This window comes from Pyxicephalus adspersus, chromosome 5, assembly GCF_032062135.1.
Source record: "Pyxicephalus adspersus chromosome 5, UCB_Pads_2.0, whole genome shotgun sequence".
NCBI lineage: Eukaryota > Metazoa > Chordata > Amphibia > Anura > Pyxicephalidae > Pyxicephalus > Pyxicephalus adspersus.
The window spans coordinates 127,951,623-127,974,609 of NC_092862.1; the positions used below are offsets into that span (position 1 = coordinate 127,951,623).

At 39.3% G+C, this 22,987-nt stretch overlaps 1 protein-coding gene across 1 annotated transcript in view; it reads right to left on the minus strand.

Moving 5' to 3' along the window:
- Window positions 1-22,987, minus strand: part of SVIL (supervillin) — a gene marked incomplete in the record, with an annotated part of 88,479 nt that overhangs the window by 39,736 nt on the left and 25,756 nt on the right. Inside the window, 9 exon segments of the mRNA XM_072413402.1 lie at window positions 1,862-2,000; window positions 5,574-5,787; window positions 11,373-11,964; window positions 15,999-16,155; window positions 17,929-18,065; window positions 19,283-19,344; window positions 21,266-21,300; window positions 21,678-21,848; window positions 22,109-22,960. Coding sequence (XP_072269503.1) covers window positions 1,862-2,000; window positions 5,574-5,787; window positions 11,373-11,964; window positions 15,999-16,155; window positions 17,929-18,065; window positions 19,283-19,344; window positions 21,266-21,300; window positions 21,678-21,848; window positions 22,109-22,960 — 2,359 coding nt within the window.

Here is a 22,987-nt window from a genome sequence, read left to right on the forward strand (position 1 = left end):
ATAACAGGGAAACATATACAAAATCAAAAGCTTAAAAGTTGAAGAAGCTATTGAATCTGTTAATTTGTGTTGTGTGTTTTAGGCCATATGGGGTTCATTTACTGTTTCTCTACATATGGAAGTCAGCTGTGGGAACAGTATGCAGCTCCCTGGTCTATGTAGGTATACAACCATCAACAGGTCCGCCTGGGACCCATTATGGGACCTCCAAAGGCCCTTTGATGTTATAAGAGCAGTGATCTGTCACTTGAGGGATGGGGGTGCCTTCCTAACATACTGTAGAATTAGAGGATCAGCCTCTGTTAGAAATACACAGGACCAATATTTAACATATTGGTCAGAGCAGTGCTATCCATGGATTAAAGCCATGGTCCAGAAAAGACTATGGAAAAAATGAATAGACCCACCAACAAACTCTTCTATGTTATTGTCTGTGGAGGCTAACTTACTGTCCTACATAACTAACATCACATTCTTTAAGTAAGGGTGGTCTTTCAAACCTTAATAACATGAGGGAAAGAACAAACATATGCCATACATTTTAGTAATACATTTGCATATACATTAGTACACATTTGCCCCACATTAGTTTACCCTCCATGTCCTACAAGTACAGAAAGATACCTGTTAATCTACCAGAAATGCACTCCGCTTCTAAGCTTCAAATTTTGTAGACTGAGCATTGTCCTGCTCATGCCAGCTACTCAGACCCCACTTTTCCCATTTCCAAAACAAAGACTGGGAAGACCAATTACTCCCTTTTACAAGCAGAGCACGCAGGATAACTTTATATGTCTGATGCAATCAAGTTTTATTTTTTGCAAATATGGAATTCTTGAAACAAAATGCTTTTTATTGGTAAAAATCAGTTAAACCTTGAGAGCAAATAAATTCACAGTAACCTTGGCAAAAACGCTGAACCCAAAAACTTAAAATGTATTCAATAGTCACAAAGAATGTTTTTGCAAACCCGGGAAAACATAATAACCAAGTTGCATTCAAGTAGAACTGTGGGAGCTACCCAACAGGTGAACATTCTATTGAAAAATACAGGAGGGGGTGTATGCAAGACCAGTCACCCCACATAAGACAGAAAATAGCAGCAACTGGTCTTTATTACAGGCAACTCCGTCACAAAGGGAAAGTGCAAACATATTTAATATTTGGGACTACACAGATCTAGTGGATTTATTTTCAATTTGTATGAAATAAGAAAGAGTTAACAGCTTAGTCATATTCTTGCCATTTGTGCCCCAATTTCATCACTGGGGAGATTTCCTTTAACTTCCTGTCCTACTGATACAAAAGAAAGCAGGAAATGTGATCAAAGTGTGGAAAAATCTCACGTTTCAACAAAACACAGTGCTAGTAATGACCTCAAACTCTCACTTTCCATTGATTTTCAGTGGTGGTGACAAGGACAGACATCTGTAACAACTAAACAGGGATTCTAACCTTTTTTATTTGGAATGAAGTAATAAAAAATGTTTTGGCTTTAGACCCATTTTAATATGGCAGTAAAAGAGAAGCAATGATGTGCAAACTACGAGACCCCAACCAAGCCAACCTCAGAAAGGTCAGATCACATTTTCAGGTTTGGTTCTGCTGGTCATTGGTCACTGCCTTTTGCAACTTATTGTTTCCTTGCATTGCCCTACTGATGCATCACAGAACAGTTCATGCACTGAATATGTCTATACAGATCCCCCGGCAGCTGCGAGCCAATTATTACTAAGCCTGTGAGAAGGATAAATCCTGTTCTATAGCTCCCAGTGGTAAAAAGCAAGGACAAAACAGGACTGCAAGATATCAAACTACTGGGACAAGTTGGACAGCTTATTCCTAACATGGTTCTCGTTACCTTCTTTGTCAGCGACTGCTCAATTTCCTGCAGTTGGGCACGTGAGCTGCGCTCTATGACAGATACTTTGGTGTACTCCTGCTTTTTGTTAATCCTGTTCTTCCAGTCTTCCTCCCCGCTCTTCTTCAGTAGCGCCAACCTAAGAAGGAATAATATGCCACATTGTTTGTGAGACATTCCACACAAGTCATGCCATCCACTGAGACCCAGCAGAAGATTTCAATGTGCTTCTAGGACACTGGCGTCACAAAAAACAAACAAGGGATGCTATTTGGTTGCCGATATTTGAATAGAAAGAAAATACAAAGTGCTGATTCAAGCACTGCCAATAACTGCTGAGTAGAGGATAAAAGAGCACTCCGGTCAGAATAAATCTCACTGGTAAACTCATAGAATGTTTGGTCCTTTACACTTGTGCTTTTTATTTTAAGTTCCAGAAGTGTATGTCTACTGCAAAAGACGAATAAACCTCTGCAGCTGGTACAGGCATCAAACTGTTGATAGGGGCAATACACTGCTGGATAGAAAACAAGTATAGGGACGTTTTATTTCAAATACCCCCTTACCAAAGGGCAAAACTACTGTCATGAAGCCCATTGAAAAAGAGAAATTTGGCCTCAGCCATCAGTATCTCAACTTTCATTATACAAGCATTGCTGCTATACATAATGGCAGCAAAAAATCTCAAATAGATAATGGTAAAAAAAAAAAAAATATGCTGGTGAGGGTATGTTGAGGTTCACCTGCTATAATCTTTTAAAGGATCACTGGTCTTTACTCAAAAGCATTGTGCTTTGTTTTGCTATAAGGAACAGGGCCCATGGTGCTTGCTGGCAGTCCAGCCCTATGTTACTGCTACCGCAGGGGTGAAGAGTTTATAATATGGGAACACAGAAGTAAAAGACTATTTATAAAGCAGTGGCAATCTGTTAATAGATCAACACTTCTTTGTTCTTCACTTCTTCAAGTATGTTTGTAACTTTGTAATACCCAATTTATCAAAAGGAGATCAGAATTTGTATGCTAGAGCCTAATGCCGAGATTATCATATCAGTAATCCTAAAGTAGCAATTTGCAGCTTTAGTAACGCCATGTCATCTGCATTAGGTTAGACAAATTAATTTCTTCAGAATGGGCTACAAACACATTGCAGTGAAGTTTTTGTTTTGTTTAACACATAACAATGCACAATAAATGCATTCTAGGGCAATATATGGGTTGCAGATCAACAGTACCTAAGCTGCATGACGTTAAATTTTCCACCGTATGACTTATGCTCACCAGCCTAAGCTCTGTATTGCCGTCTGCTCTGCTGGGTCACAAAACAACTGCAGGCCTATGACCACTGCTGTTTTCTAAGGGGAGGATGCAGCAGAAGGCCTCCTGCTCATCCTTACCATGTTAGCTCCTCATAGAAGAACAGGGCTGTCTGTATGGTGCCAGTGATTTTTTCCAGAGCTAAATATTCCAAATGTGTACATAGTATTAGGCTGCCTGCACACACATTGCAATAATGTAGTATGGGAGTTTATCTTACTAGAGGATATTTTAGGTAAGGCTTCTACAACATATAATCTAGAAGAGAAACATGCAACAGGTAATGAACATTTTATTTGGAAGGTGTTTGGCCTGGGGACATTCAGATTTGTACGGTTGTTGGCACTAAAATATGCATTTCTGGTGCTAAAAGGCCATGACCCAAGGGTAGGAGGACATCACTGTCAAATTATTTTTGGCACTCTCCACAGTAAATCACTGAAAACGTTTGTAAAATACCCAACACATTTACTAACTGGCTAGACTACCAAATTTGACCGGACACCGGGCACCACTGGGCATCAAAGTCAAATGTTATGTACAACAATCCTCAAGACATTATTGGTAACCAAGCATAAAAGAAAGAAAACACAGACACAAAGTGCAATGTTATGTACATTGGACGAGAGTGGTGAATCATATTAATCATATTACCAGTCCAGAGATGACTATTTATTTGGTTTGCACCCAAACCCAACAGTTCTATAAAGGAAACTTCTGCACATCCTGAGAAAGTTTACAGGGATTACACATTTCTGGATTGTTTTTAAAGCACTGGGAAATGAAGTAAATTATAGCCAGCAAGACGCTAGAGTTGTAATTAATATTACACAGATATTCCAGTGCTCGGATAAGTAGGACAAAAGGAGGCAGCAAACTTAAAATATATGTTTATGTAGAACAAACTTTTATTTCTACAAAGTTTTGGGTAAACCCATTGGTGGGTCTTTCTATGGTCAAAATATACACAGCCATCTTTCTTTAAAATACTTTTGATTGGTGGACTTTTGGTTTAATGATGGCCTTCTACATCAAAGTGCAAAGTCTTCAGGAGATTTATCTGGTTATGATAACACCAGTAATAATGATGATGATGATGATTTGATGATCATCAGATTGTTATCATTGTTCTTATAAAGGGGAAAAATGAAATTGTCATCACCTTGCATTTTCACATTGCTCTTAATACCACAGTACTGTCACGTCCCATGAAATAACACAACACGTTGGGAATCCCTGGTTTTACATAGCGCAGCAAAGCATTTTTCCAATGTACACAATGCTGCAGCCATCCATTGGACACATGAGTAACTCTTAATGAGAAACATCTGATTCAGAAGGGAATCTGACTCAACAGTACCCATCCCTGCACTACGCTTCTCTGATTCAAAGTACAGTAAAAGTGCTCAACCAGCAAAACAAAAACGGAGTGGCATCAGATTTCAGATGATGTGTTGTTTCTTTTGCAATATTATAACAGCAGAGACAACAAACAGAGCAATGTGCAATAAAAATATAACTTCTTGTATAACCTTTTAACTCTCTCCTGTGCTGAAGGCTCTATTTACTAAAAAGTGAAAAGATTAGGCAAATACATATGAAAATAAGAAAGTTATGTTTCATGGAAACTTTCAGTACATTTTTGTATTTCTATATCACTAGTTTAATGTTGTATTTGGCTAATTAACCCCTAAGCATGTATGATGTATAGACAATGTATAATTATTATTACTTTAGTGGATACATAACGTAGTGTCCAATATTAGCTGTGATATTGGGGTCAACCACAATATGGTTGGGTAAGCCCAGATGAGGGGGCTGTCAGAAATGCTGGGTGGGTTCGGATATAGATAAAAAAAAAATCTCTAAGCTGCCACAGCCATTTATAAATTGTGTTTCTGGGTTGACTGGCTCTGAAAATCACCTTTCCAACACTGCTATATTCACAATACTCCATTTTGAATGCTAGTTGCATCCTAGGTGCAGTTTCCAACTAAATTTTCCTTCCATGGGTATGAATAGCAATGCAAGAGCAAAATGTGTGCAAAATGCAAATAAAAAAACAAAACAAAAATAAAAAAAAGAATGTAACACATTAAAACTGCAAGGTGTGAATGTAGCCTGTAACAAATACCTGAGCTTATTAAACATCACAGTGCACATAAACATAGGCAGTGGCACACAGCAGCTAAATATCTGCTGTTAATAGCGTCTGCACACCACAGGGCGAACAACGCATCTGACAGATTTCTGGTACATCATATAAAAAAAAAAAAAAGAGAATAAATACAATATCTGAAAATAAATTCTGCAGGCAGAGGTGAAATGACAACTGATCAACAATTGATTAGCTTTGCAGAAGACATTTGAAGGGTTATCAGAGGAATAGGAGTACCTGTCACGAATAGACATGCTTTTGCCGGAGCTGTCAATATCCTCTTGCGATTTGCCCTCGGTGGCAGGGGGAGAGATGTCGGCTGTCCTCTCGAAGGGGTCACTTTCCTCTTGCTCCTCTGTCTGCGGTTTGTAGCATGCCGCCGGTGAACTGTGAGAAAGTGTCTGCGCTGTGCCGGAGCCAAGAGCTTCAGAGGCTGGCTTGACAATCTCTGCTTATTGTGAAGAGAGGCTCAGCATTAGTGAGCAATCACATGCTTCGCAGTCTTGTACAAACCCCCTCCCCATTTCCCTTGCCCAACCTCACCTCCTCCTTCACTGTAATCTGCTTGCTGAGCTCATCCCTTAGGTTACACATGTGTTTCCTTAAAAACTAGTGTGTTTTTACATGTATCTGACCTCTGCTTCAATCATAACAGAGCAATGTGTCAGTAATGTTTCCTTTTGTTTGCATACAACCTCCTAAAAGAGGAGGTGTGCTATCAAATCTATGCACAGATCTTTTGTTCATACTGGCAAAACACTGCACAATATTCTATTCAAAAAAATACTGAATGAACATATTTTTAAAAATATTCATGCGTATTACCTAAAATGCAGAGCCAAAATTTGTCACGTAATTGATGCATGGAGAATCGTTCACTCTCTAAAAATACACACCTCAAAAGCAATCTGTTGTTTTTTACGGTCTTCCAGAAATGCAGAAAAAAATTTGAAATGTTTTATGCTTAAGGTTCTCTCCTGGGGGGTTTATGGAACCGTGCACATTAATGTGTTGTGAAGCAGCATGATGCAAAGTGAATGCTTGCAGATGTATTTTACCAATTGGCTCCCCACACCTTTCCTTGCTTCAGGGTCAGGAGTGCTCAGCAGGACTAAAGATTGCCTATTTTGACACCTGAGTATGCCTAAAACCCGGAGTAATGACATCCACTTCTCCAGTGATCACAGTGGCATACCATCTATACACCATGTTCAGAACCATTGGATGCAGATGAACGGCGTCAGTAGAAAGCAAGAATTCCACATTGATTTGATGCAGAAGTGATATGTTCTTTTTTAGCCCTATGTTCCTCTGAATAATGCAAGTAATTAATGATATGCCAGGGTTGCCTGAGGTCCTCACTGATCTGAAAGCCACAAGCAGAACTTGAGATACACTTATTTACTTATTCCAAGTCATACCCATTAAAGCCAGATGATAGCAAGACAGCCATGCAACTAGCATATTTTCAGAAAGATTGCTTCCCTGTTTCTCTCAAAGACCTATAAATGTAATACAAATAAGTAAATGGCATTGTCAAATGTGGCCAGTCATTACAGTTTATTTAGTTAGGACACCGCCTAATGCAAAAACAAGCACAGAGGTGTAGGGGTGTACAGAGCTATTTTGCTCCCATTTTTGGTAGGGTTGAGAATTTGTTTTCAGTTTTAATTTGATACCAATGAGTATGTTGCTTGACACTATCAGAAAAATCTAAGTACAAAGCATCCTGCTGAATTCCCCGAGATAAAAGTAGCAGCTCACGGGAAGGAAAAGGTTTACTAAAGCTCAGTGAACAGTTAATGAGGTATTGAGGGAGGGCAACATTTATGTTGTTTCCCTCAGGGCACTCCGATCAGGGCAGCCACTGTTATACAGCACACTATGTTGTAAACACAGAAGACACCAGACATGGGTGTGTGACAGCCAACTTCAATGTCACAAGGGAAAGTCTACCCACAATACTGTCCTTGCTGACCTTTGTGTACATACAGCGTGAGAATCCTGACACTGAGGTTGGGGCATGTACTGCTGTCACTGGGGACCTCAAATTCAACCAATTTCTTTCCTAGTTTTGGATAAAAGAGGTAAAACACACAACACAACACATTTTTCTTATTCCACTGAAAACATATTTTGCCTGGAGTTAAGATTAAAATGGTGCAGTGCAAGTATCCTGGCACTGGGGTTGGGACATGTCTTGACTTCCCTGGGGACGCTCAAACCCATCCAATTGCTTTACTAGTTTTGAAAAGAAAAGGCAAAACCACAGACTTTAGTATTTAGATTTTAATAATCTATGACTCCAGGATGTAACAATAAAAACCTGACAATTTTCTCACTGTATTAAAAATCTATTTTGCGTTGAGTTAAGATTTAGAGGAAGAGAGTAATTTAATGCTTGCATTCCATGAGCACATGCATGAACCAAGCTTTTATAATGGACCCTTGTAGCAAAGGGAGTACTTGGCGCTTTTCAGAAATATGAACCATAAGATTAGTTTTGATCTCGTGATGTATAGGAGTGCTAAAAATACCCAAATACACCTGCTGGGGCTCCAAGTCAAAAACTTTTTTCTTCGTTTTGGGATCATCTTGGTACACAAGGTGAAAGAACAACTCCCCTTTTTCTATTTGAACAATTTTTGACTGGTGGAGGAAATTTTAGTGGATAACCTTTACAAGCAATACGATTCATGTGATTCTTGCTTGGTAGCACTCCACATCATGTTACAAGTGAATATAAAGCAGCGTATGGAATGGTTTTTTGTTAGCACCAAACTTAACATTTGCAAGTTTTCTATTCTTCTACCAATACCTACACTTTTGATCTGGATATCCCCATCATCAAACTGGATCACTTACAACTAGAAAATTACCTTTGCAAATGCTATTTTTTGTTTCCTGCAGCAAACATACATTTCCAGGTATTCTAAACTATTTAGCAGTAGTCATATAAATGAAACATCTTAATTATAACAAACTGCATATGAAGTGCTGCATGGAATATTCCAATTTCTAGGTGGTTTCCATCCGTGTAAGTGTCTGAACATTCAGTAACAAGCACACAGTACAGATGAATTTTATATATTGGTGTAGCTATTGGTGACTACTGCTTATTTTTTGCATGGTAAAGCTGTTAAAAAAGACCTCACCTAGAAACAAAGTAGTGTTGTAATAGAAAGGGAGAGAAAAATCTCTCAAGAGTCCCAGATAGTTGCAATATTGTAAGCTTTCTCTATCTTCCCCATTCAAGTAATAAAAAACCTTTTTTAGCTCGACATACAAGACACATCCAAGATCAAAGTCTAGATAGCAGTCAGAATCGAGCAGTACACACACAGCAGATTCAATTTTGATGTCAATTTCAGGGCCCAGCAGCTGCAATATTTATGTATTCCTTAATCAAAAGATACATCAATGCAGAACAGATCGCGCTAATGCTAAACAGCTTTGTTGTTACAGTTGAGGCTCAATGCTGTCATATTAGCGGGAGAAGCTGATGTATTATCCTAAACTTGCTTTACCTCAGCTGACACGTCTGTGTTGTTGTAGTTTGTATGGTGTGAGCAGATGTCTACTTGCAAAAATGTCTTTCCTGAGGGAGACATGGAGATGAACATTCCAGACTCGATCAAGACACAACACTTACTGTTGAAGACTTTTAAAGTCATTCCTAATGTGACATCTCAATATTGGGGGCCAAGTTTTAAAGGAGACTTAGAAGCTGCCATTGATGTGTTCTTTTTAAATTTCCAGCTGCCTGGCTGTCCTGCTGATCAGTGGTAAAGTTAGAGAATTAGCATTACAACCAGACTACTAGCATTTTCATTGGGAGGCCAGATCCAAAGTTTCTCTTACCACAGGTTTCCCTTTAAAGCATAACCAAACTCATTTGAGAGCTTCTGCAATAATCAGCAAGTACGAACCACTGATTATGGCACATACGCACCCCTGTGCATTCGCCCTGCAGCAATGACAGGTCCATCCTCGGAAGATGCCAGCTTCACTGCAAACTTCCACAAAGATGATCTCCTCATCCACTGGATGAATCACTGATGATCCTGTGTGTGCAAAGGAGTTACGCTTCCGCTGGCTCTGTACTGTACACACACTCCATACGGTTACACACACATACACGCACGGGCGTGCACTATATGGTTACGCCGTACAGCTTAACAAAAATGCCACCAGTAACCAGGGATTTATTTTTTTTTGACCATAGAGACAATGCATGTCCTTTTTTGTCAAATAATACAACCTCATGGTGACTTTTTCTTAATTTCAGAAAATTTAAAGGATGGCTGCATTGTTGATCAAAACATTAATCACATTTGACCTAAACCAATTCACCCTACCCCTATAAATATGCAAAAAAAATTACAGAGCTGTGAACCATCCTAAAGATGTATTGTTGCTTTTTTAGGATGGCAGTGGCTGTCTCAGCACACCTTAGGCAATTGCATGAACTTTAGAATTTTATTGGGCCATATTAAAGCTTCAGTGGCTGAGGTCTGTTCCATATAAGTCTGCAGGACTGTAAAAGATACAGGCAGAACAGGATAGTGTTGGATATAAGCAAACAGCAAAGCCATGGCTGTCAGATCCAAATATGTATTCCAAAGGGGAATGTCTGTTAAGTTTAGGTCTGGGGCCAAATGGGATAACTGCACTTTGTTTAAAAGTGCAGCTATCCTTTAAAGTAAACTTGTCATGAGAAAACTAAAGTAAACTTGTCATGAGAAAACTGATAAAGGCTGCCATTGGTGAACTTTTCCTACAAAACGTATGGGACACTAATCCGGAAGCAAGTTTGTATTACTTGTTCTCGTATACAGCCAGGCAGTAAACATTTTCATTGGGAATTTATCCATGAGAACTCCAATAATATTTAGAAAAGGTTTATATTAGGAGAAAAGAAAAGCATTTATTTCTCCTTGCTAGTCTGGGGAAAAAAATGATCAATATTTACCATTTGGACAAAAAAAATGCCATCTATGGGGGTGTGAAGCAGAAGTAACACAATTGCAAATGAGGGGGAAATCCTCCAAGACAGGTATTGCTATTAAAAAAAGTTCTTTTCACCTCCAGTTCCCATGACAATTAAAACATTATGGATTTTCCTTACCATTTTGTACAACAAAAACCAAAAAAAACATACTTAAAGGATGAATAAAAAGGGCAAATAATCCCGCTTCCCCAACACACAGCAATGGGGGGGGGTCTATCATTCTATATTCTGGGAACAACAAAGATCAGAGAGGTGTTTCTTCAAAAAACAAGAAATGTCTATAAAAAAAAGTGTTCTGACCTGCCTGATCGCTGCCCAGCTGTAAAAATTGTCATTTGTTATGAGGGTTACCCAGCAATCCTGGATTCACTTGTGCATTCTGGGAATTTATGGACTCCCGTGCACCTGTGCAGGAGTTACGTCCTCCTGGCTGCACCAATCAATATGGCCGATGATTGGAACGAGGAAGGGAGAAGATGGGTTTAATTCTGCTTTAATACCTTTTGCCTAACACAACAAGCACATGGAAAATGTAATGAGAATTAGAACAGACCTTTTGGATCACCATGCTAGTTCCTGGTCAGTGACATGGAAAGCCAAGCCCACTGGACAGCCAGACAACACTGGCCTTTAATATCTCCGTGCAGGTTTCCTCTAACCACCTGTATCTTATATCACCTATTTCTTCCACATGCTTGACGAGGCAGCACCAATGATAAATTACTGCTGTATGAGCACCTATTTGCTGGCTAATAGATAAAATAAAATCAGCAATGAGGGGGTGCAGGTCTCTGAATACCCATAATGTATTATTTCTGGCTCCAGTTACCCAGACACTACTGATAGAAAGAGACACAAAGAAAAGGAGGGGACTTCAGCTAGGCATGAGTGAAATGTATTTTCTGCACAATGTGATTTTTCTTTAAACAGACACAAAGGAGAGCAGAATAAATGCACAGGCAGAGCAGAAACCAGAATAGCCACACGTTCTTATACATGAAAAAAAAAATGGAAAAGCTTCTTACCAGCGGCACCTTTAACGCTCCATGCTTCGGATTCTGAAAACAGATTCCTCCTCTCTGGCTTCATGTCATCCACCTCTACCTGCGGGGAGCTTGAAGCTATTGGCAGCTCTTGCTGCACAGCAGGTTGTAACAGTGTTTGTGGGCTGAGCAATTCCACTGCGCTTTTACTTGAGATAACATGCCCAAGCTTCTTCTGTTCTTTAGCCGATTCCTCCTCCTTTGACACATCCAGCACAGGATGGGCGACTTCCTTTTGAGCAAGGCTGCACTTTCTTAAGCTGTTCTCGTCTGCGACCAGCTCCCTATTCTCATTCACGGGTTTGCTTGGTTCTGGCTCTCTGGGTTTCTCATTGAGTGGAGAGCTCCAGGATTCTGACAGCAGTAAACTCCGCTCTGTAGTGTTTGCAGTCTCCATTGATGTGTGAAGCAGAGTCGAAGCGCTGGAGATATTTGATATTCTCTCATCGTAATTAGATGACTTTGTGACATTCATATCCCCGGGGTGAACTGGAGAAGATCGGGACGTCAGAGTAGCCACAGATGTTACAACGGTCTGAGACAATGGAGCGATCTTTTCACCTCCGTTCTTAAACTGCAACAACAGTCAACAAACCAGAAACACATGTCAGCTGAAGAAACGAGTTTCTCCATTTGTGTTAGGCCAGAAGATTTCCATTTACTACATTTAAAGGGAAACTACATAAAAAAAACAAGGAGTTGCTACACAAATTCAACAGTCATATATATCTGAGCATTCTATAGATGCTGCTCCTGTTTAATGCAGCACTGAAATGGTCAATACTCAAATTTAGGGGTGGGCTGAATCACAGAAGACTTCCCATCTTCTTTGGGGTGTCTAGCAGTTGGCTTTCCTCACCTAAACTCCTTGCATTGCTCAAACTCAAGACTACTCTAACATTATCTAAAATGTAAAAATAGTTAAAGTGAGACTCCTACATAATGGATATAGAAAGAAGGAAGGCGAGGCTTGGAAGATAAGAGATATTAATACTGGCGTGAATGAAGTGGACTAAGCCTGTGTTTACACGTTTTTGTTCAAGCCAAACCTGTTTTTCTACCTGTACAAGTTGTTGGGAATTGCAACACAGCTTGAATCAAGTTCATGCAGCTTGAAAGGAGGTCAAATGCACCTGTGGATGCTTTAAACATGCTTTGGTGAAATGCAAGCTGACCGCATGCAACACCAAGCTGCATTCGACCAACACAAGCACAAAGCCTTAAGCATGGGCCCAGAGATTACAAATTATCCTACAATAGTTTTTAGGCTCTGATTAATGTGTAAAGCTAGCACTAAAAAGGGTATTCTGGTATTAGCATGGCACCTGGCCAAATGATAACGGACAAGTCACTGGCCTAATGGTCTCTTGGGGGACTGACGTCAGCTGATCTTTCTGGTTGAACTACTGACAGTAACGGCATCTGCATAGGTTGCCGTTTGCCATGATTTTTTAGCAAAGCCTCAAACGTTTAACATTGACTACATAAATGGGCACTAGACAATTGCAAGGTTACATTACAATATTAAGTGACACTTCCTTAAAAGAACAAAACATATTGATACTCCCACCTCACACAGCGGGTGGCCTGGCGAGCATGTAACTACAAATATTTTTAATTCTGAGGCTTTCCAACACTGTATGAATAGTTTCCATCAACTAGGCAAGAAATCACTTCAATATGAAACATGTCTTTTTTTTTTTTTTTTTTGAAAGATTGTTCCATGTTTCTAAACAAAACTAAATATAAGTTCTAACATCTATAACATCTGTTATGACTGCTTCCAATAACATTCATGCAATCTCTGCATTTTTTTTCACAGAAAAATCCCAAATGCTCAAACACAATTGTATTGAATGTATGCTATCAGAAGTGTCTTAAATGTCACTAATCAAGCTGTATTAACCTATATACAGGCTATAAAACATAATAATGCACATACTTAAGGGCAATCTCAGACCAGTGGGGAGCTGCACTGGTTTACCAAGAGCTCATTCGTGGTCCCAACCTTACCTGTTCAAGTGAATGGCAGTGGTTGGGAGCATTTTTGAACGCAGCTGATTATAGAGCAGTGACAACACGGTTGGCTGCACGGTTTGACCTGAAGAAGAGAGGAGAAAAGTTGCCCTCAGAATGCTTCAACCATAGCGGGTCCAAAGCACAAGTTTTACCAAACCCTAACCTACCCTTGAATGAAACCAAGCAGGTTGGGCTAGGCAAGCTTAAGGCACGCAACTGGCTACACCAAAACAAACCTGCATGCCTTAGTATACGTAAATGTTAAAAAAGTGGTCTAGGATTACCATACAACATCCCAATCAGATTAGTTTAAACATCTTGCCACCATGTCATATCTTTTCACACTGTGATATGTCAGCCAAGTTCTCAGACCTCACAATTTTTTTGTTTGATTTTCCATTGACTGTACCCAAACACCTCCAACACAAGCAATTACATTAATATTATAATATACAATTTACATTTGTTGGACCCTCTATAACTCATACACTTGTAGGCTTATGTCACTTAGGTAAATGACTTTTGTGCAATGCCAGAGTTCCCTCCTCTTTGTTCTCACATGCAGAGGACAAAAGCTGGGCACAGGGGGGGGGGACCTTACATTTACTTAAAAACCAATATGAATTGATTATGTTTACATGTGGTCATTTTAGGAGTGTAAAACAGACAAGTAAATAGAAGAAAGTGTGGTTTAAATGGAAAGCAAAGGCTGCCAACAAGGCTTTGTTAAACATCCTGTAGTTTGGAACCTTACAATATATATTTTACACCCCAAACATATTGGAGTGATAAGTTAAAGTTTTAGTTCTGTTCAGTATTGCAGCAGAGATCTAAAAATTAAAAAAGGAACCTGGGACAGAACCCATCACTATTTTTTCCAACAGCAAAAATAATAAAATGAAAGGAAAACACTACACACAAAACTCAGAAGAAAACAAGATATAGGTCAGGAAATTTAGTTTACTTTTCTTTAATATTTTATTGCCATGATCAAATGGTTGCTAGATTGAAAGCAACTGGAATGCGTCAAATATAAATATTTAGGTTGTAAATGGTCTCATAGTGGGACAATAGACCCAGCAAGTGCAAGTAATGTAATACTACAGGCTTGGCCAAATTATTCTTATAGATACCATGGGAAAGGCACAGGCAGCAGGTGAGTGCCCTTAGTTATTCCATTCAAAATACTCACCCAGTCAAAATTGACGTAGCACCTATTCACATCATATACAAAGAGTGCCTGAAAGACTGGTTACTCACCTAATGCAACTGTGTTCTCCCATGTATTATTGCTTTAAACATGGTCATGCATTGACATGTGCTCCTATTCCCTTCAAAAGCTCATTCAGCAGCGAGTTGGGTCATCATTTTGGGCCATTGTATGTCAACTCAAGACAGATGTGAACTTCCATTTCACTTTACAAGTAAATTCAAGCTCCTGTGCCTTGCCTTCAAATCCCTCCACAACTCTTGTCCCACTTACCTTTCGGACCCAACAGTAAAATACTCCTCCAGTCGCTCTTTTTGCTCCTCCAATGACCTACTAATGACTTCCTCACTCATAATCTCATTTTACAAACATCTCCAAGACTTTTCTAGAGCTGCCCCGACTCTCTAGAATGGTCTTCCTCATCCTCTTCGGCTTGTTTCTTTTTGAACACCCATCTTTTCAAACTTGCCTACACGTCTTCTTCTGTCTCCAAAACCCTCACTACTTCCCACCACTACAACTAGGTTGGCACCAAGCTTTATGAATTACTGCAGAAGATGGTCTCTTTGCAGCAAGCTCCAGCTTTGACAATGTAAAGTATATAATGGACCCCTAGAGTGACTGCTGCTGTCCAGCGAACAATAGATTTCTTTTTCTGCAGTCGGTGCCTTTGTTTACAGGATTTCTAACAGTAAGACGTTAGCACTTTTTCATCATCAATGTATCTGTTCATTTTGGCTTAAACTACAGTTGAGCATTCACAGTAAAATGTATTGACACTGAGCAGTGGAGGAAAAGTACAATATGTAACCAGCTACTTCAAATGTTACATACAAGAAAGCCACTGGTTCCTTGCATCAACTGGGAATGCTGAAGTTTTCAATTACATGCAATATAATGTAATATTGCTGCACTGAAGTTCTCAGCACTGACAACCTCCTAAACCCAAAGAGCTACATTATCATTTGGTATTTATTGATCCCTATTTAATGTACAGCGCTGCGTAATATGTTGGCGCTATATAAATCCTGTTTAATAATAATAATAATAATATTGAGCAACACATTATAACCACATTTCGCCTACAACTGTTTTGCTAAGATTTACCATTGCTAGAACATAACAATGTTCACATGCAATACAGGTAAATGGATTAGGGGGTTTTAAAAAAAAAAAACAAAAAAAAAACAAAAAAAAAAACAACACAGTCACCTTTCTTATTTTCACAGTAAGGCAGTAAGTGACAGAAGGCAGAAATGTCAACATGCAGAAATGAACAATGTTATTGGTGTCACATCGATTAAATGTCATGCAGCCTCCTAGGTTAGCTTAAAATTGACAGCAACAGGTGTGATTAGTAAAGGTGTTACTTATTAATGAAGCATCTGCTGCACTGCATGGCTGCTCTGTTTCCGCATGCAAGATGCTGCCCTGTAGTACCTGATACGTTGCACAGTATTCCTAGTTACAATGGGGCTAGAGATGCTGGAGGTGACAGTGTGTGTGGTCACTGTGTGTGCAGCAGGGCTAGGCTTGCTTTAAGATTATGAAAAGAGAGATAGAAGAACAGAACATTAGAACTAAAAAGAAAAAAGAAATTTGGGTTCCATAAATGAAGTTTTCTGAAAGGAAAACTGCACAGTGAAATTTACCTGATTGTAATAAACACTTTTTTTTATTTTGAGACATGTATAACATAGTAAAATATAGCTCACTTATAAATCCTAATAAATAGGTCAATATATTTAAAAACACAACAAACTTGTGAGCCAAATTGTCTGAAACATTGAAAGCCCAACTCCACTTTAAAGTTTCCCCACCAATTTTGGATAAAGCATGGAAGGTTAAAACTTCTGATTTCATGAGTGTCCCGTAGGGGGGGGGGGGGTATAGTTCTCCTGACTATTGAACATGTATTAAAACAAAAGACACAGGGAGACATAGAAATAGAATGCAATCCCCTCAATAGAAACATCTGTAAACTTTTTATCCGATCAAAAATCCTAAAATCGTGTTTAGTAGTGAAGCTGAGCTTGAATTTTCCCAGCAACCATTCATTAAGCAGAAAAGCAAATGGGAGCGCCAGGAGTATACGCTCACCAGGCTCTATTGCATTGGGCAGTAATGTTGTGCCATGTTTCATAGACTAGGAGCTGAAAAGATGATCAGTTAAGTTTACAGGTTTGTTCAACATATGAGGTCATATCCACTTGTAGTAAAAAAGGATGTGAAGCATTAAAATAGTTGTAGGTGCTGAATAGTAGCAGAGGTGTATGGATCACTACAGCAGCTTAACAGACCTACAGAAATATAGTATTTGTGTATTTTGTGTATGTTGTGTATGTTGTGTAGTATGGGCAACCCTCTGACCCACAGCCAGTGGCACTTTTGTAGGAAATCACACTGTCAAATTAGTGTTTTTCAGGTAACTGATAAATTATGATGAATTGCACTTTACAGTCATCTATTTAAAGAAAAGCAGTGATGACATCCAAAGTCAGAGCCAGGGTCTGCAGATTTGACAGCGGCTGGCATTGAGTGGTGTTGTACCATTGATCACTGCCTCCACCATTCATTCCCTACTGGGCTGCTGTGGGTTGAAGCGACTTGTGGCATTTCTCCCGAGGCAGCAGTTCACAAACATGAGGAAGCGGTAGCTGTGCTACAACCTCATTGTAAAGCTGATCATAGCCTAAATTTAGCCTAAAAGCACCATTAGGTTAACCTGATACCAGTCTATCATCTGGAAAATGTTTAATAATTTCTAAAAAAAAATAATAAAATAATGTTGATAATAATAATAATAATATTAATAATAAAAGGCAGGGCTTTAAAACATGACCTTCCTGACAACTGTAGCTGCATAAAGTGCATCAATTCATCTTCAAAATACCTAAGTCACTAAAGTTAACTTTTTCAACAGCTCAGCTTATGTTTCACCCTATCAAAACACCAGCAACAGACAAGGCTCAATATTTGGTAGACTTGACCCCACTATGTATCCTGTTAGTTGCTATGCAGTAACAATAATCCAACTTTTAGATCATACAGCATATAATTTTTTCAGCCACAAAAGAAAAAATAATTAAGTTTTTCTTTGGAAAAACCTTTACTACAGCACATCTGAAGTGATTCAGGTCTCAAATCCCTTTGCAAACATGGTGTTCAATTATCCATCATTTTAGCAGACAGGATGTGAAGTGCCTAGGTCCTTGAGCTACAAGTACTGCATACTTCCCTAGCTAATACATTGGGAGAACAGCCTAGAATCCAAAAGCAGCAGCATGCTCACACAGTGCCCGCACTTACGTTGTAGCGATCACCACTTCTTCCGTAGTAACAGGCTGTGTGCGGGACCTGTCTTGTGCACGACGAAGCCTCCGCTCTATGGCCGCATTTCTAGGACGTGGCTTGGGAGCTTTGGGGTCCACAGATTTTTCCATCTCCTGTAATTGAAAGTAAATAATGGAAAGAAATGCTCAGTTGAGACAAACTGCAGTTTAAGCGTATGACTTCATCAGCAGCTACCCAGAAATGCCATGATCTTCTGCATCCAGATTATTCAAAGTTGGCACACTGTACACAACCTAAGAGCCTTTTAAACTGCTTCCTGTTGGAGTCTATTAAGAATAACAGTGTGCCAGGACACACTTACTCTTGACATTACATTTTTTGGCAACTGATATGTTAGGAGGGGGTCATTGTTGTTGTTCGCGTATATAACAGTGAGTATTATAGGGCTGTGAATATAATACTGGTGTATATAGAGCAGTATATAAAGTCTTACTATGCAGAATTCCATGAAACTGATCACTGCGGCCCACATTTATTCTCTAATGGGCTGCTGTGGGTAGACGCTACATGTAGCATCTTCCTCACGGTAAAAGGTTCACTTGCATAAAAAAGTGGTGGCCGCATTACAGTCGCATTGGCAGGCTAAGTTTCCCCATCAAGAAAACAGCAGTAAAAATCTGACAATGGCTCTATCCCCATGCCACACTAACCAAAACTAAACGCAAATGGAGTTTTACTTTAGAACATGAGTTTTTAAAAAAAAACTTGATGCACCAAAATACTTTTCTATAACTGGGGAATAAATAAAACAAAGGGAAAATTAATGTCTTTCCCTTCCTCCTGGAAGACTAGCTGTACATGACCTCTTTTATGGATATCTTCAATTGCAATATTTCAAACAAATACGACTTCTTTAGGATAAGTACTTTCATATGCATCCTTTCTTTCTATAGATTATCGGACTGTGTTGTAAATCACTTTTAAATGCCAGGCAAGGTACACCACTTAATAGTTTTTGCAGACATTTTACCTTTTCTTCTCCCGAAGATCAAAGCAGAGCACATTTTAAATTACAGATCAGAACAAGGAGCCATCAGTATGCTATGCTAACCCTTGCCTGCTAGCAATGCAATCATCTGCTTTCTGAGGTAATGAATTAAACCATTCAGATAAAAAAAGTTTTCATTAAGGACATAACCTTTTCTTTGCTGGCACTAATCTAATGCCCTTTTTTTTACTATGTAATCAAAGCATCTTTGCTAATAAAATGTACAATGAGCAATGACAAAAAGGTTTGTACACATTGCACAAAGGTACCAATCCCCCATAGGTGCTAGGTGGGCGGGGGGGGGGGGGGAGATATACTTACCCGGAACAGAAGCCTTTTTGCAGCTACACTTAGCTTTGCCCTCTCATCCACTTTCGCTTCCTCTGTAATCATAGAAGAAAAAAAAATGTAAGAATAATTATTGGACACACACAAATAAACACATAAAATTGAAGAGCTCCATATCTTGGCTATCTGCGGTCCTAGAATATTAAGAAATACTTGATTTTAGGACTAAGGTTTATTCTAAAATGCTCAATAAACAAGGACTCATTATAAATATTGAAAAAAGCTTTTGCACATGGAAAAAAAAAACTTTTTAGAAAAATACATGATAAAGACAAACTGTCACCTTGCTTTTGCAGGGAAAAGTAACAGTGTCTTTCCCTAATTCAACTAAACCAATGCAACTAAAACCTACCCACCCAGTACCTTCTAGAACAAATTTCAATTTTGGCTGAGACAAAGGAAGATGCAGTCCCTTTGCTCTAAATGTGTAAGGTTACCATTTTGTCTTAAAGCAGGGGTCATCAAACTTTTGAGGCCACTAGGCCATTTCAGGGGTGGGCAGGAGCACACTAGGCCGGACTCTCTCTCAAATCCTGCCCTAATGGCCCCCCACCAGGAACATGGCCGGCTTTAACACTTCTGCCGCCAGGGTATATTCTCTTCAGGAAACCACAGCAAGAGGAGGCTCAAGAGCCGCATGCGGCTTTGGGGGCTCCAGCAATTTGTACCTGCCTAATTCTGCGGGTCGCTGGCCAGAACTGGGCCGGATCGGCCAGGAGGCGTTAGACTGAAACAAACTACCGGCTACACTGTACCTGGCCTAAAGACCGGAGTTTGCCAACCTTTGTCGTAAGGGGTACTGTAAAGTGGCTTCATATATGTTAATTATAAATTAATTTTAAAAACCTGCATATGATTACTTGAATTCTTGTTTTCAGCCAAAAAGTACAGTGCTGGGCAACTCTGTTTTACAGGGTAACAGGGTATGTTTGAAATCCATCTGTTTTATGTATAACTTTCGGGGGGGATAATGTCGAATGGTCAAAGCTGCCACAGCCGATCAGTAAAAATACAAGCATGCATAGGTGTAAACTGTACCAGTGTTTCAAAAGATAAAAAACAAACTATTGGTAATAATATTTCTCAGTAGTCCTCCCGACAAACTTCACAGATCACACACTAGGTCGCAATATCGTTTTGCAAGCAAAATGACACTTTTGGCACAGCTTTGGATGGCAAGTTAACATAGTATAGAAATGGGTGCACAAGTGCTCATTATCGATTGCATGATTTTTTTTATATATAAAACATCTTTGCAACCAATGAGTTACCGGTGTCTTAAAAAAGGGGAATGCGCTTTTTTTTTCTCACTGGTTTCACTTTGTTACTACAAGATTAATTTTTCAGGCTTGATGATCAAAACATAGACCTTTTGAGCTACAATTCCCTTGCCATTTCGCTCCTTGAAGTGATTTAGTAACCAATAAGGATCTCGAATTAGACAGGGATATGATGGGTAGGTAGGGTTTGGCCCCAAAGTCAGATTAGTCAAACGTTTAGTAACATAACAAAACCATGCTCTGAAAGGAACATAAAATAAGTTTCTGTCCACTTTCCTGTGAAACAAGGGCAACTAGTGGGCATGAAAACTAACACTTTTTTGGTTGCCTTTGTTCATTTTGTGCAATGTTTATTACATCACCACTTATATTTGTAACTTCTTCAAATCTTTATTTTACAACAGACCCATAGCTGATATTTACGGCATACATATAGCTCAAATGTTACACAGTGCTCTATGAGCTGAAAGGAAAGAGACTGTTGCACCTCACTTCTATGCATTGAGTTGCACGTGTTCCAAATGGCAGATGACCGTAAAGCCACAGCAAAGTAGGTAAAATGAGTTAGAAAAAGGTGATGAATAATTGACTTGACTGCAAAGCCAACAAAAACAGAACAATCAACAATTCAATTAAAATAGTTTGAATGGGAATAGATTATATTAGAAGCACTTGCCTTCAGTTGTTTCCACTGGTGGATGGAACGTTGTCCTGTGGAATAAAGAACATAATTAGCAAACAGTTTTAAAAATAACTTGCATATTATCTGTATACCAAACACATGCAAGACTCAAAACAGTAAACCAGGACGCAGCTGTACAAGTTGTGTGTCAGTTGTGAGAATTTATACATATGCCGAAACAGAGAAACACAACATCCCAGAGGATAAAACCATAATAAAATGCGTAAGTTAACAAGTGAAGCTTTTTCTTTTGGTTTATGCTCAGAGGCTACAAATGCCAAGCAAAAAAATAAAAAATTTAAAAACCCAGACTGCTGTCTATCCACAGTGTCATGCTTTTGCATAGCCCAGTGGAAATCTCCATTGAGTTTATTTGTGTGGCTTTGCTATGCATTCCAGTGCCTACCTATCCGTTTCTTTTCTCTCAGCTGAAGTAACTGGTTGAGTTCTAAATCTTTCAGAGGTCTTTCTATTGTCACCGGGTGAGAAATACAGTCTTGGCTTTCGAGGGCCCTTTTCACGCTCATTGGCAGCACCCAAATCAACACCTGACATTGGCATTTCAGCCTTAGGTACACTTTGTAACCAAGATGTAGGTTATTTGGAATATAAAAAGAAAGACAAGATAAGGAAAAAAAACAGATTTTTAAAATCAATTTTAAGACTTAAACGGCATGCAAGAGTGAGAGATAAATCAAAACTAATCTTTGTGTTAACACTACAGTGTAAAATATTTGGGTCACCAAACAAGTGCATTTTAAAAAAAGGTGTAAAAAGGTCAAGGGCGTGCAGGGAATCACACAAGGAATGAAACAAAAACTTGCAAATGTCACCCACTGGTCAACCCTTTTGCTTGCGTTTGCCGTCTCCAAATATGCACTCCTGAGCTGGGCAACAGACACCTTAGTGTCGACTGTACTATGTTCCCCATTGGCAACATGGGCAGGGTCTTCAGTGCCTAAAAAAAACATCTCATTTTGCACCTCAGACTCTTTAATCTTAAAGGTTTCCATCTTCTGAGTGCCTGTAGAGTCTGACATTGAGCGTACAAGCATCCTATGTTTCATGGTGGAGACCTCTTTAGTTTGGCTTTGCGGTTTAGATAGAATTAGAGCTGTTCCGCTTTGCAGATTCATTGTGGTATCAGTTTTTCCTACATTTTCAGGGGACCTCTTTGGAGGCTGTACAATTGGTGAAACGCGCATCAACTGATCTTTGGTCTCCAGCCTTTCTTCATGCAGTTGCTTGTTGTCATGAGATGATGATATATGCATTGCTGTTTCATCAAATGAGTGATATAGTTTACCAGTGCTATTTCCCAGTTTGAAGGGCTGGATAGTACTGGTGAGACCATGATTAACTGGACGGGACTTCTCAATGTTCTCATCATTGACAGCACAAGGATTTCTCAAGGAGGTAGTGAATGCTGAAACCATGACATTATCAGACTGAGTCCGCGAAATAACTTTTGGTGTATGAGCAACATTAGCTGGCTGGATATAGCCATGCATTGGTTGGCGGTAAGGAGCTGGCTGTTTATATACCCTATCAAAGGCAGAGTTTTCAGACTGAAAGGGCACACAGTAGACCGGGGCAGCATGATGTTGCTTTTGAGTAGAAGTCTCTGTATCAGGTTTTGGACTCCCAAGCACGTTTTCATCTCTCACCAGCCTCTCTCTAATTTTAACTCTTTAAAAAAGAAAAGTAATTAGAATT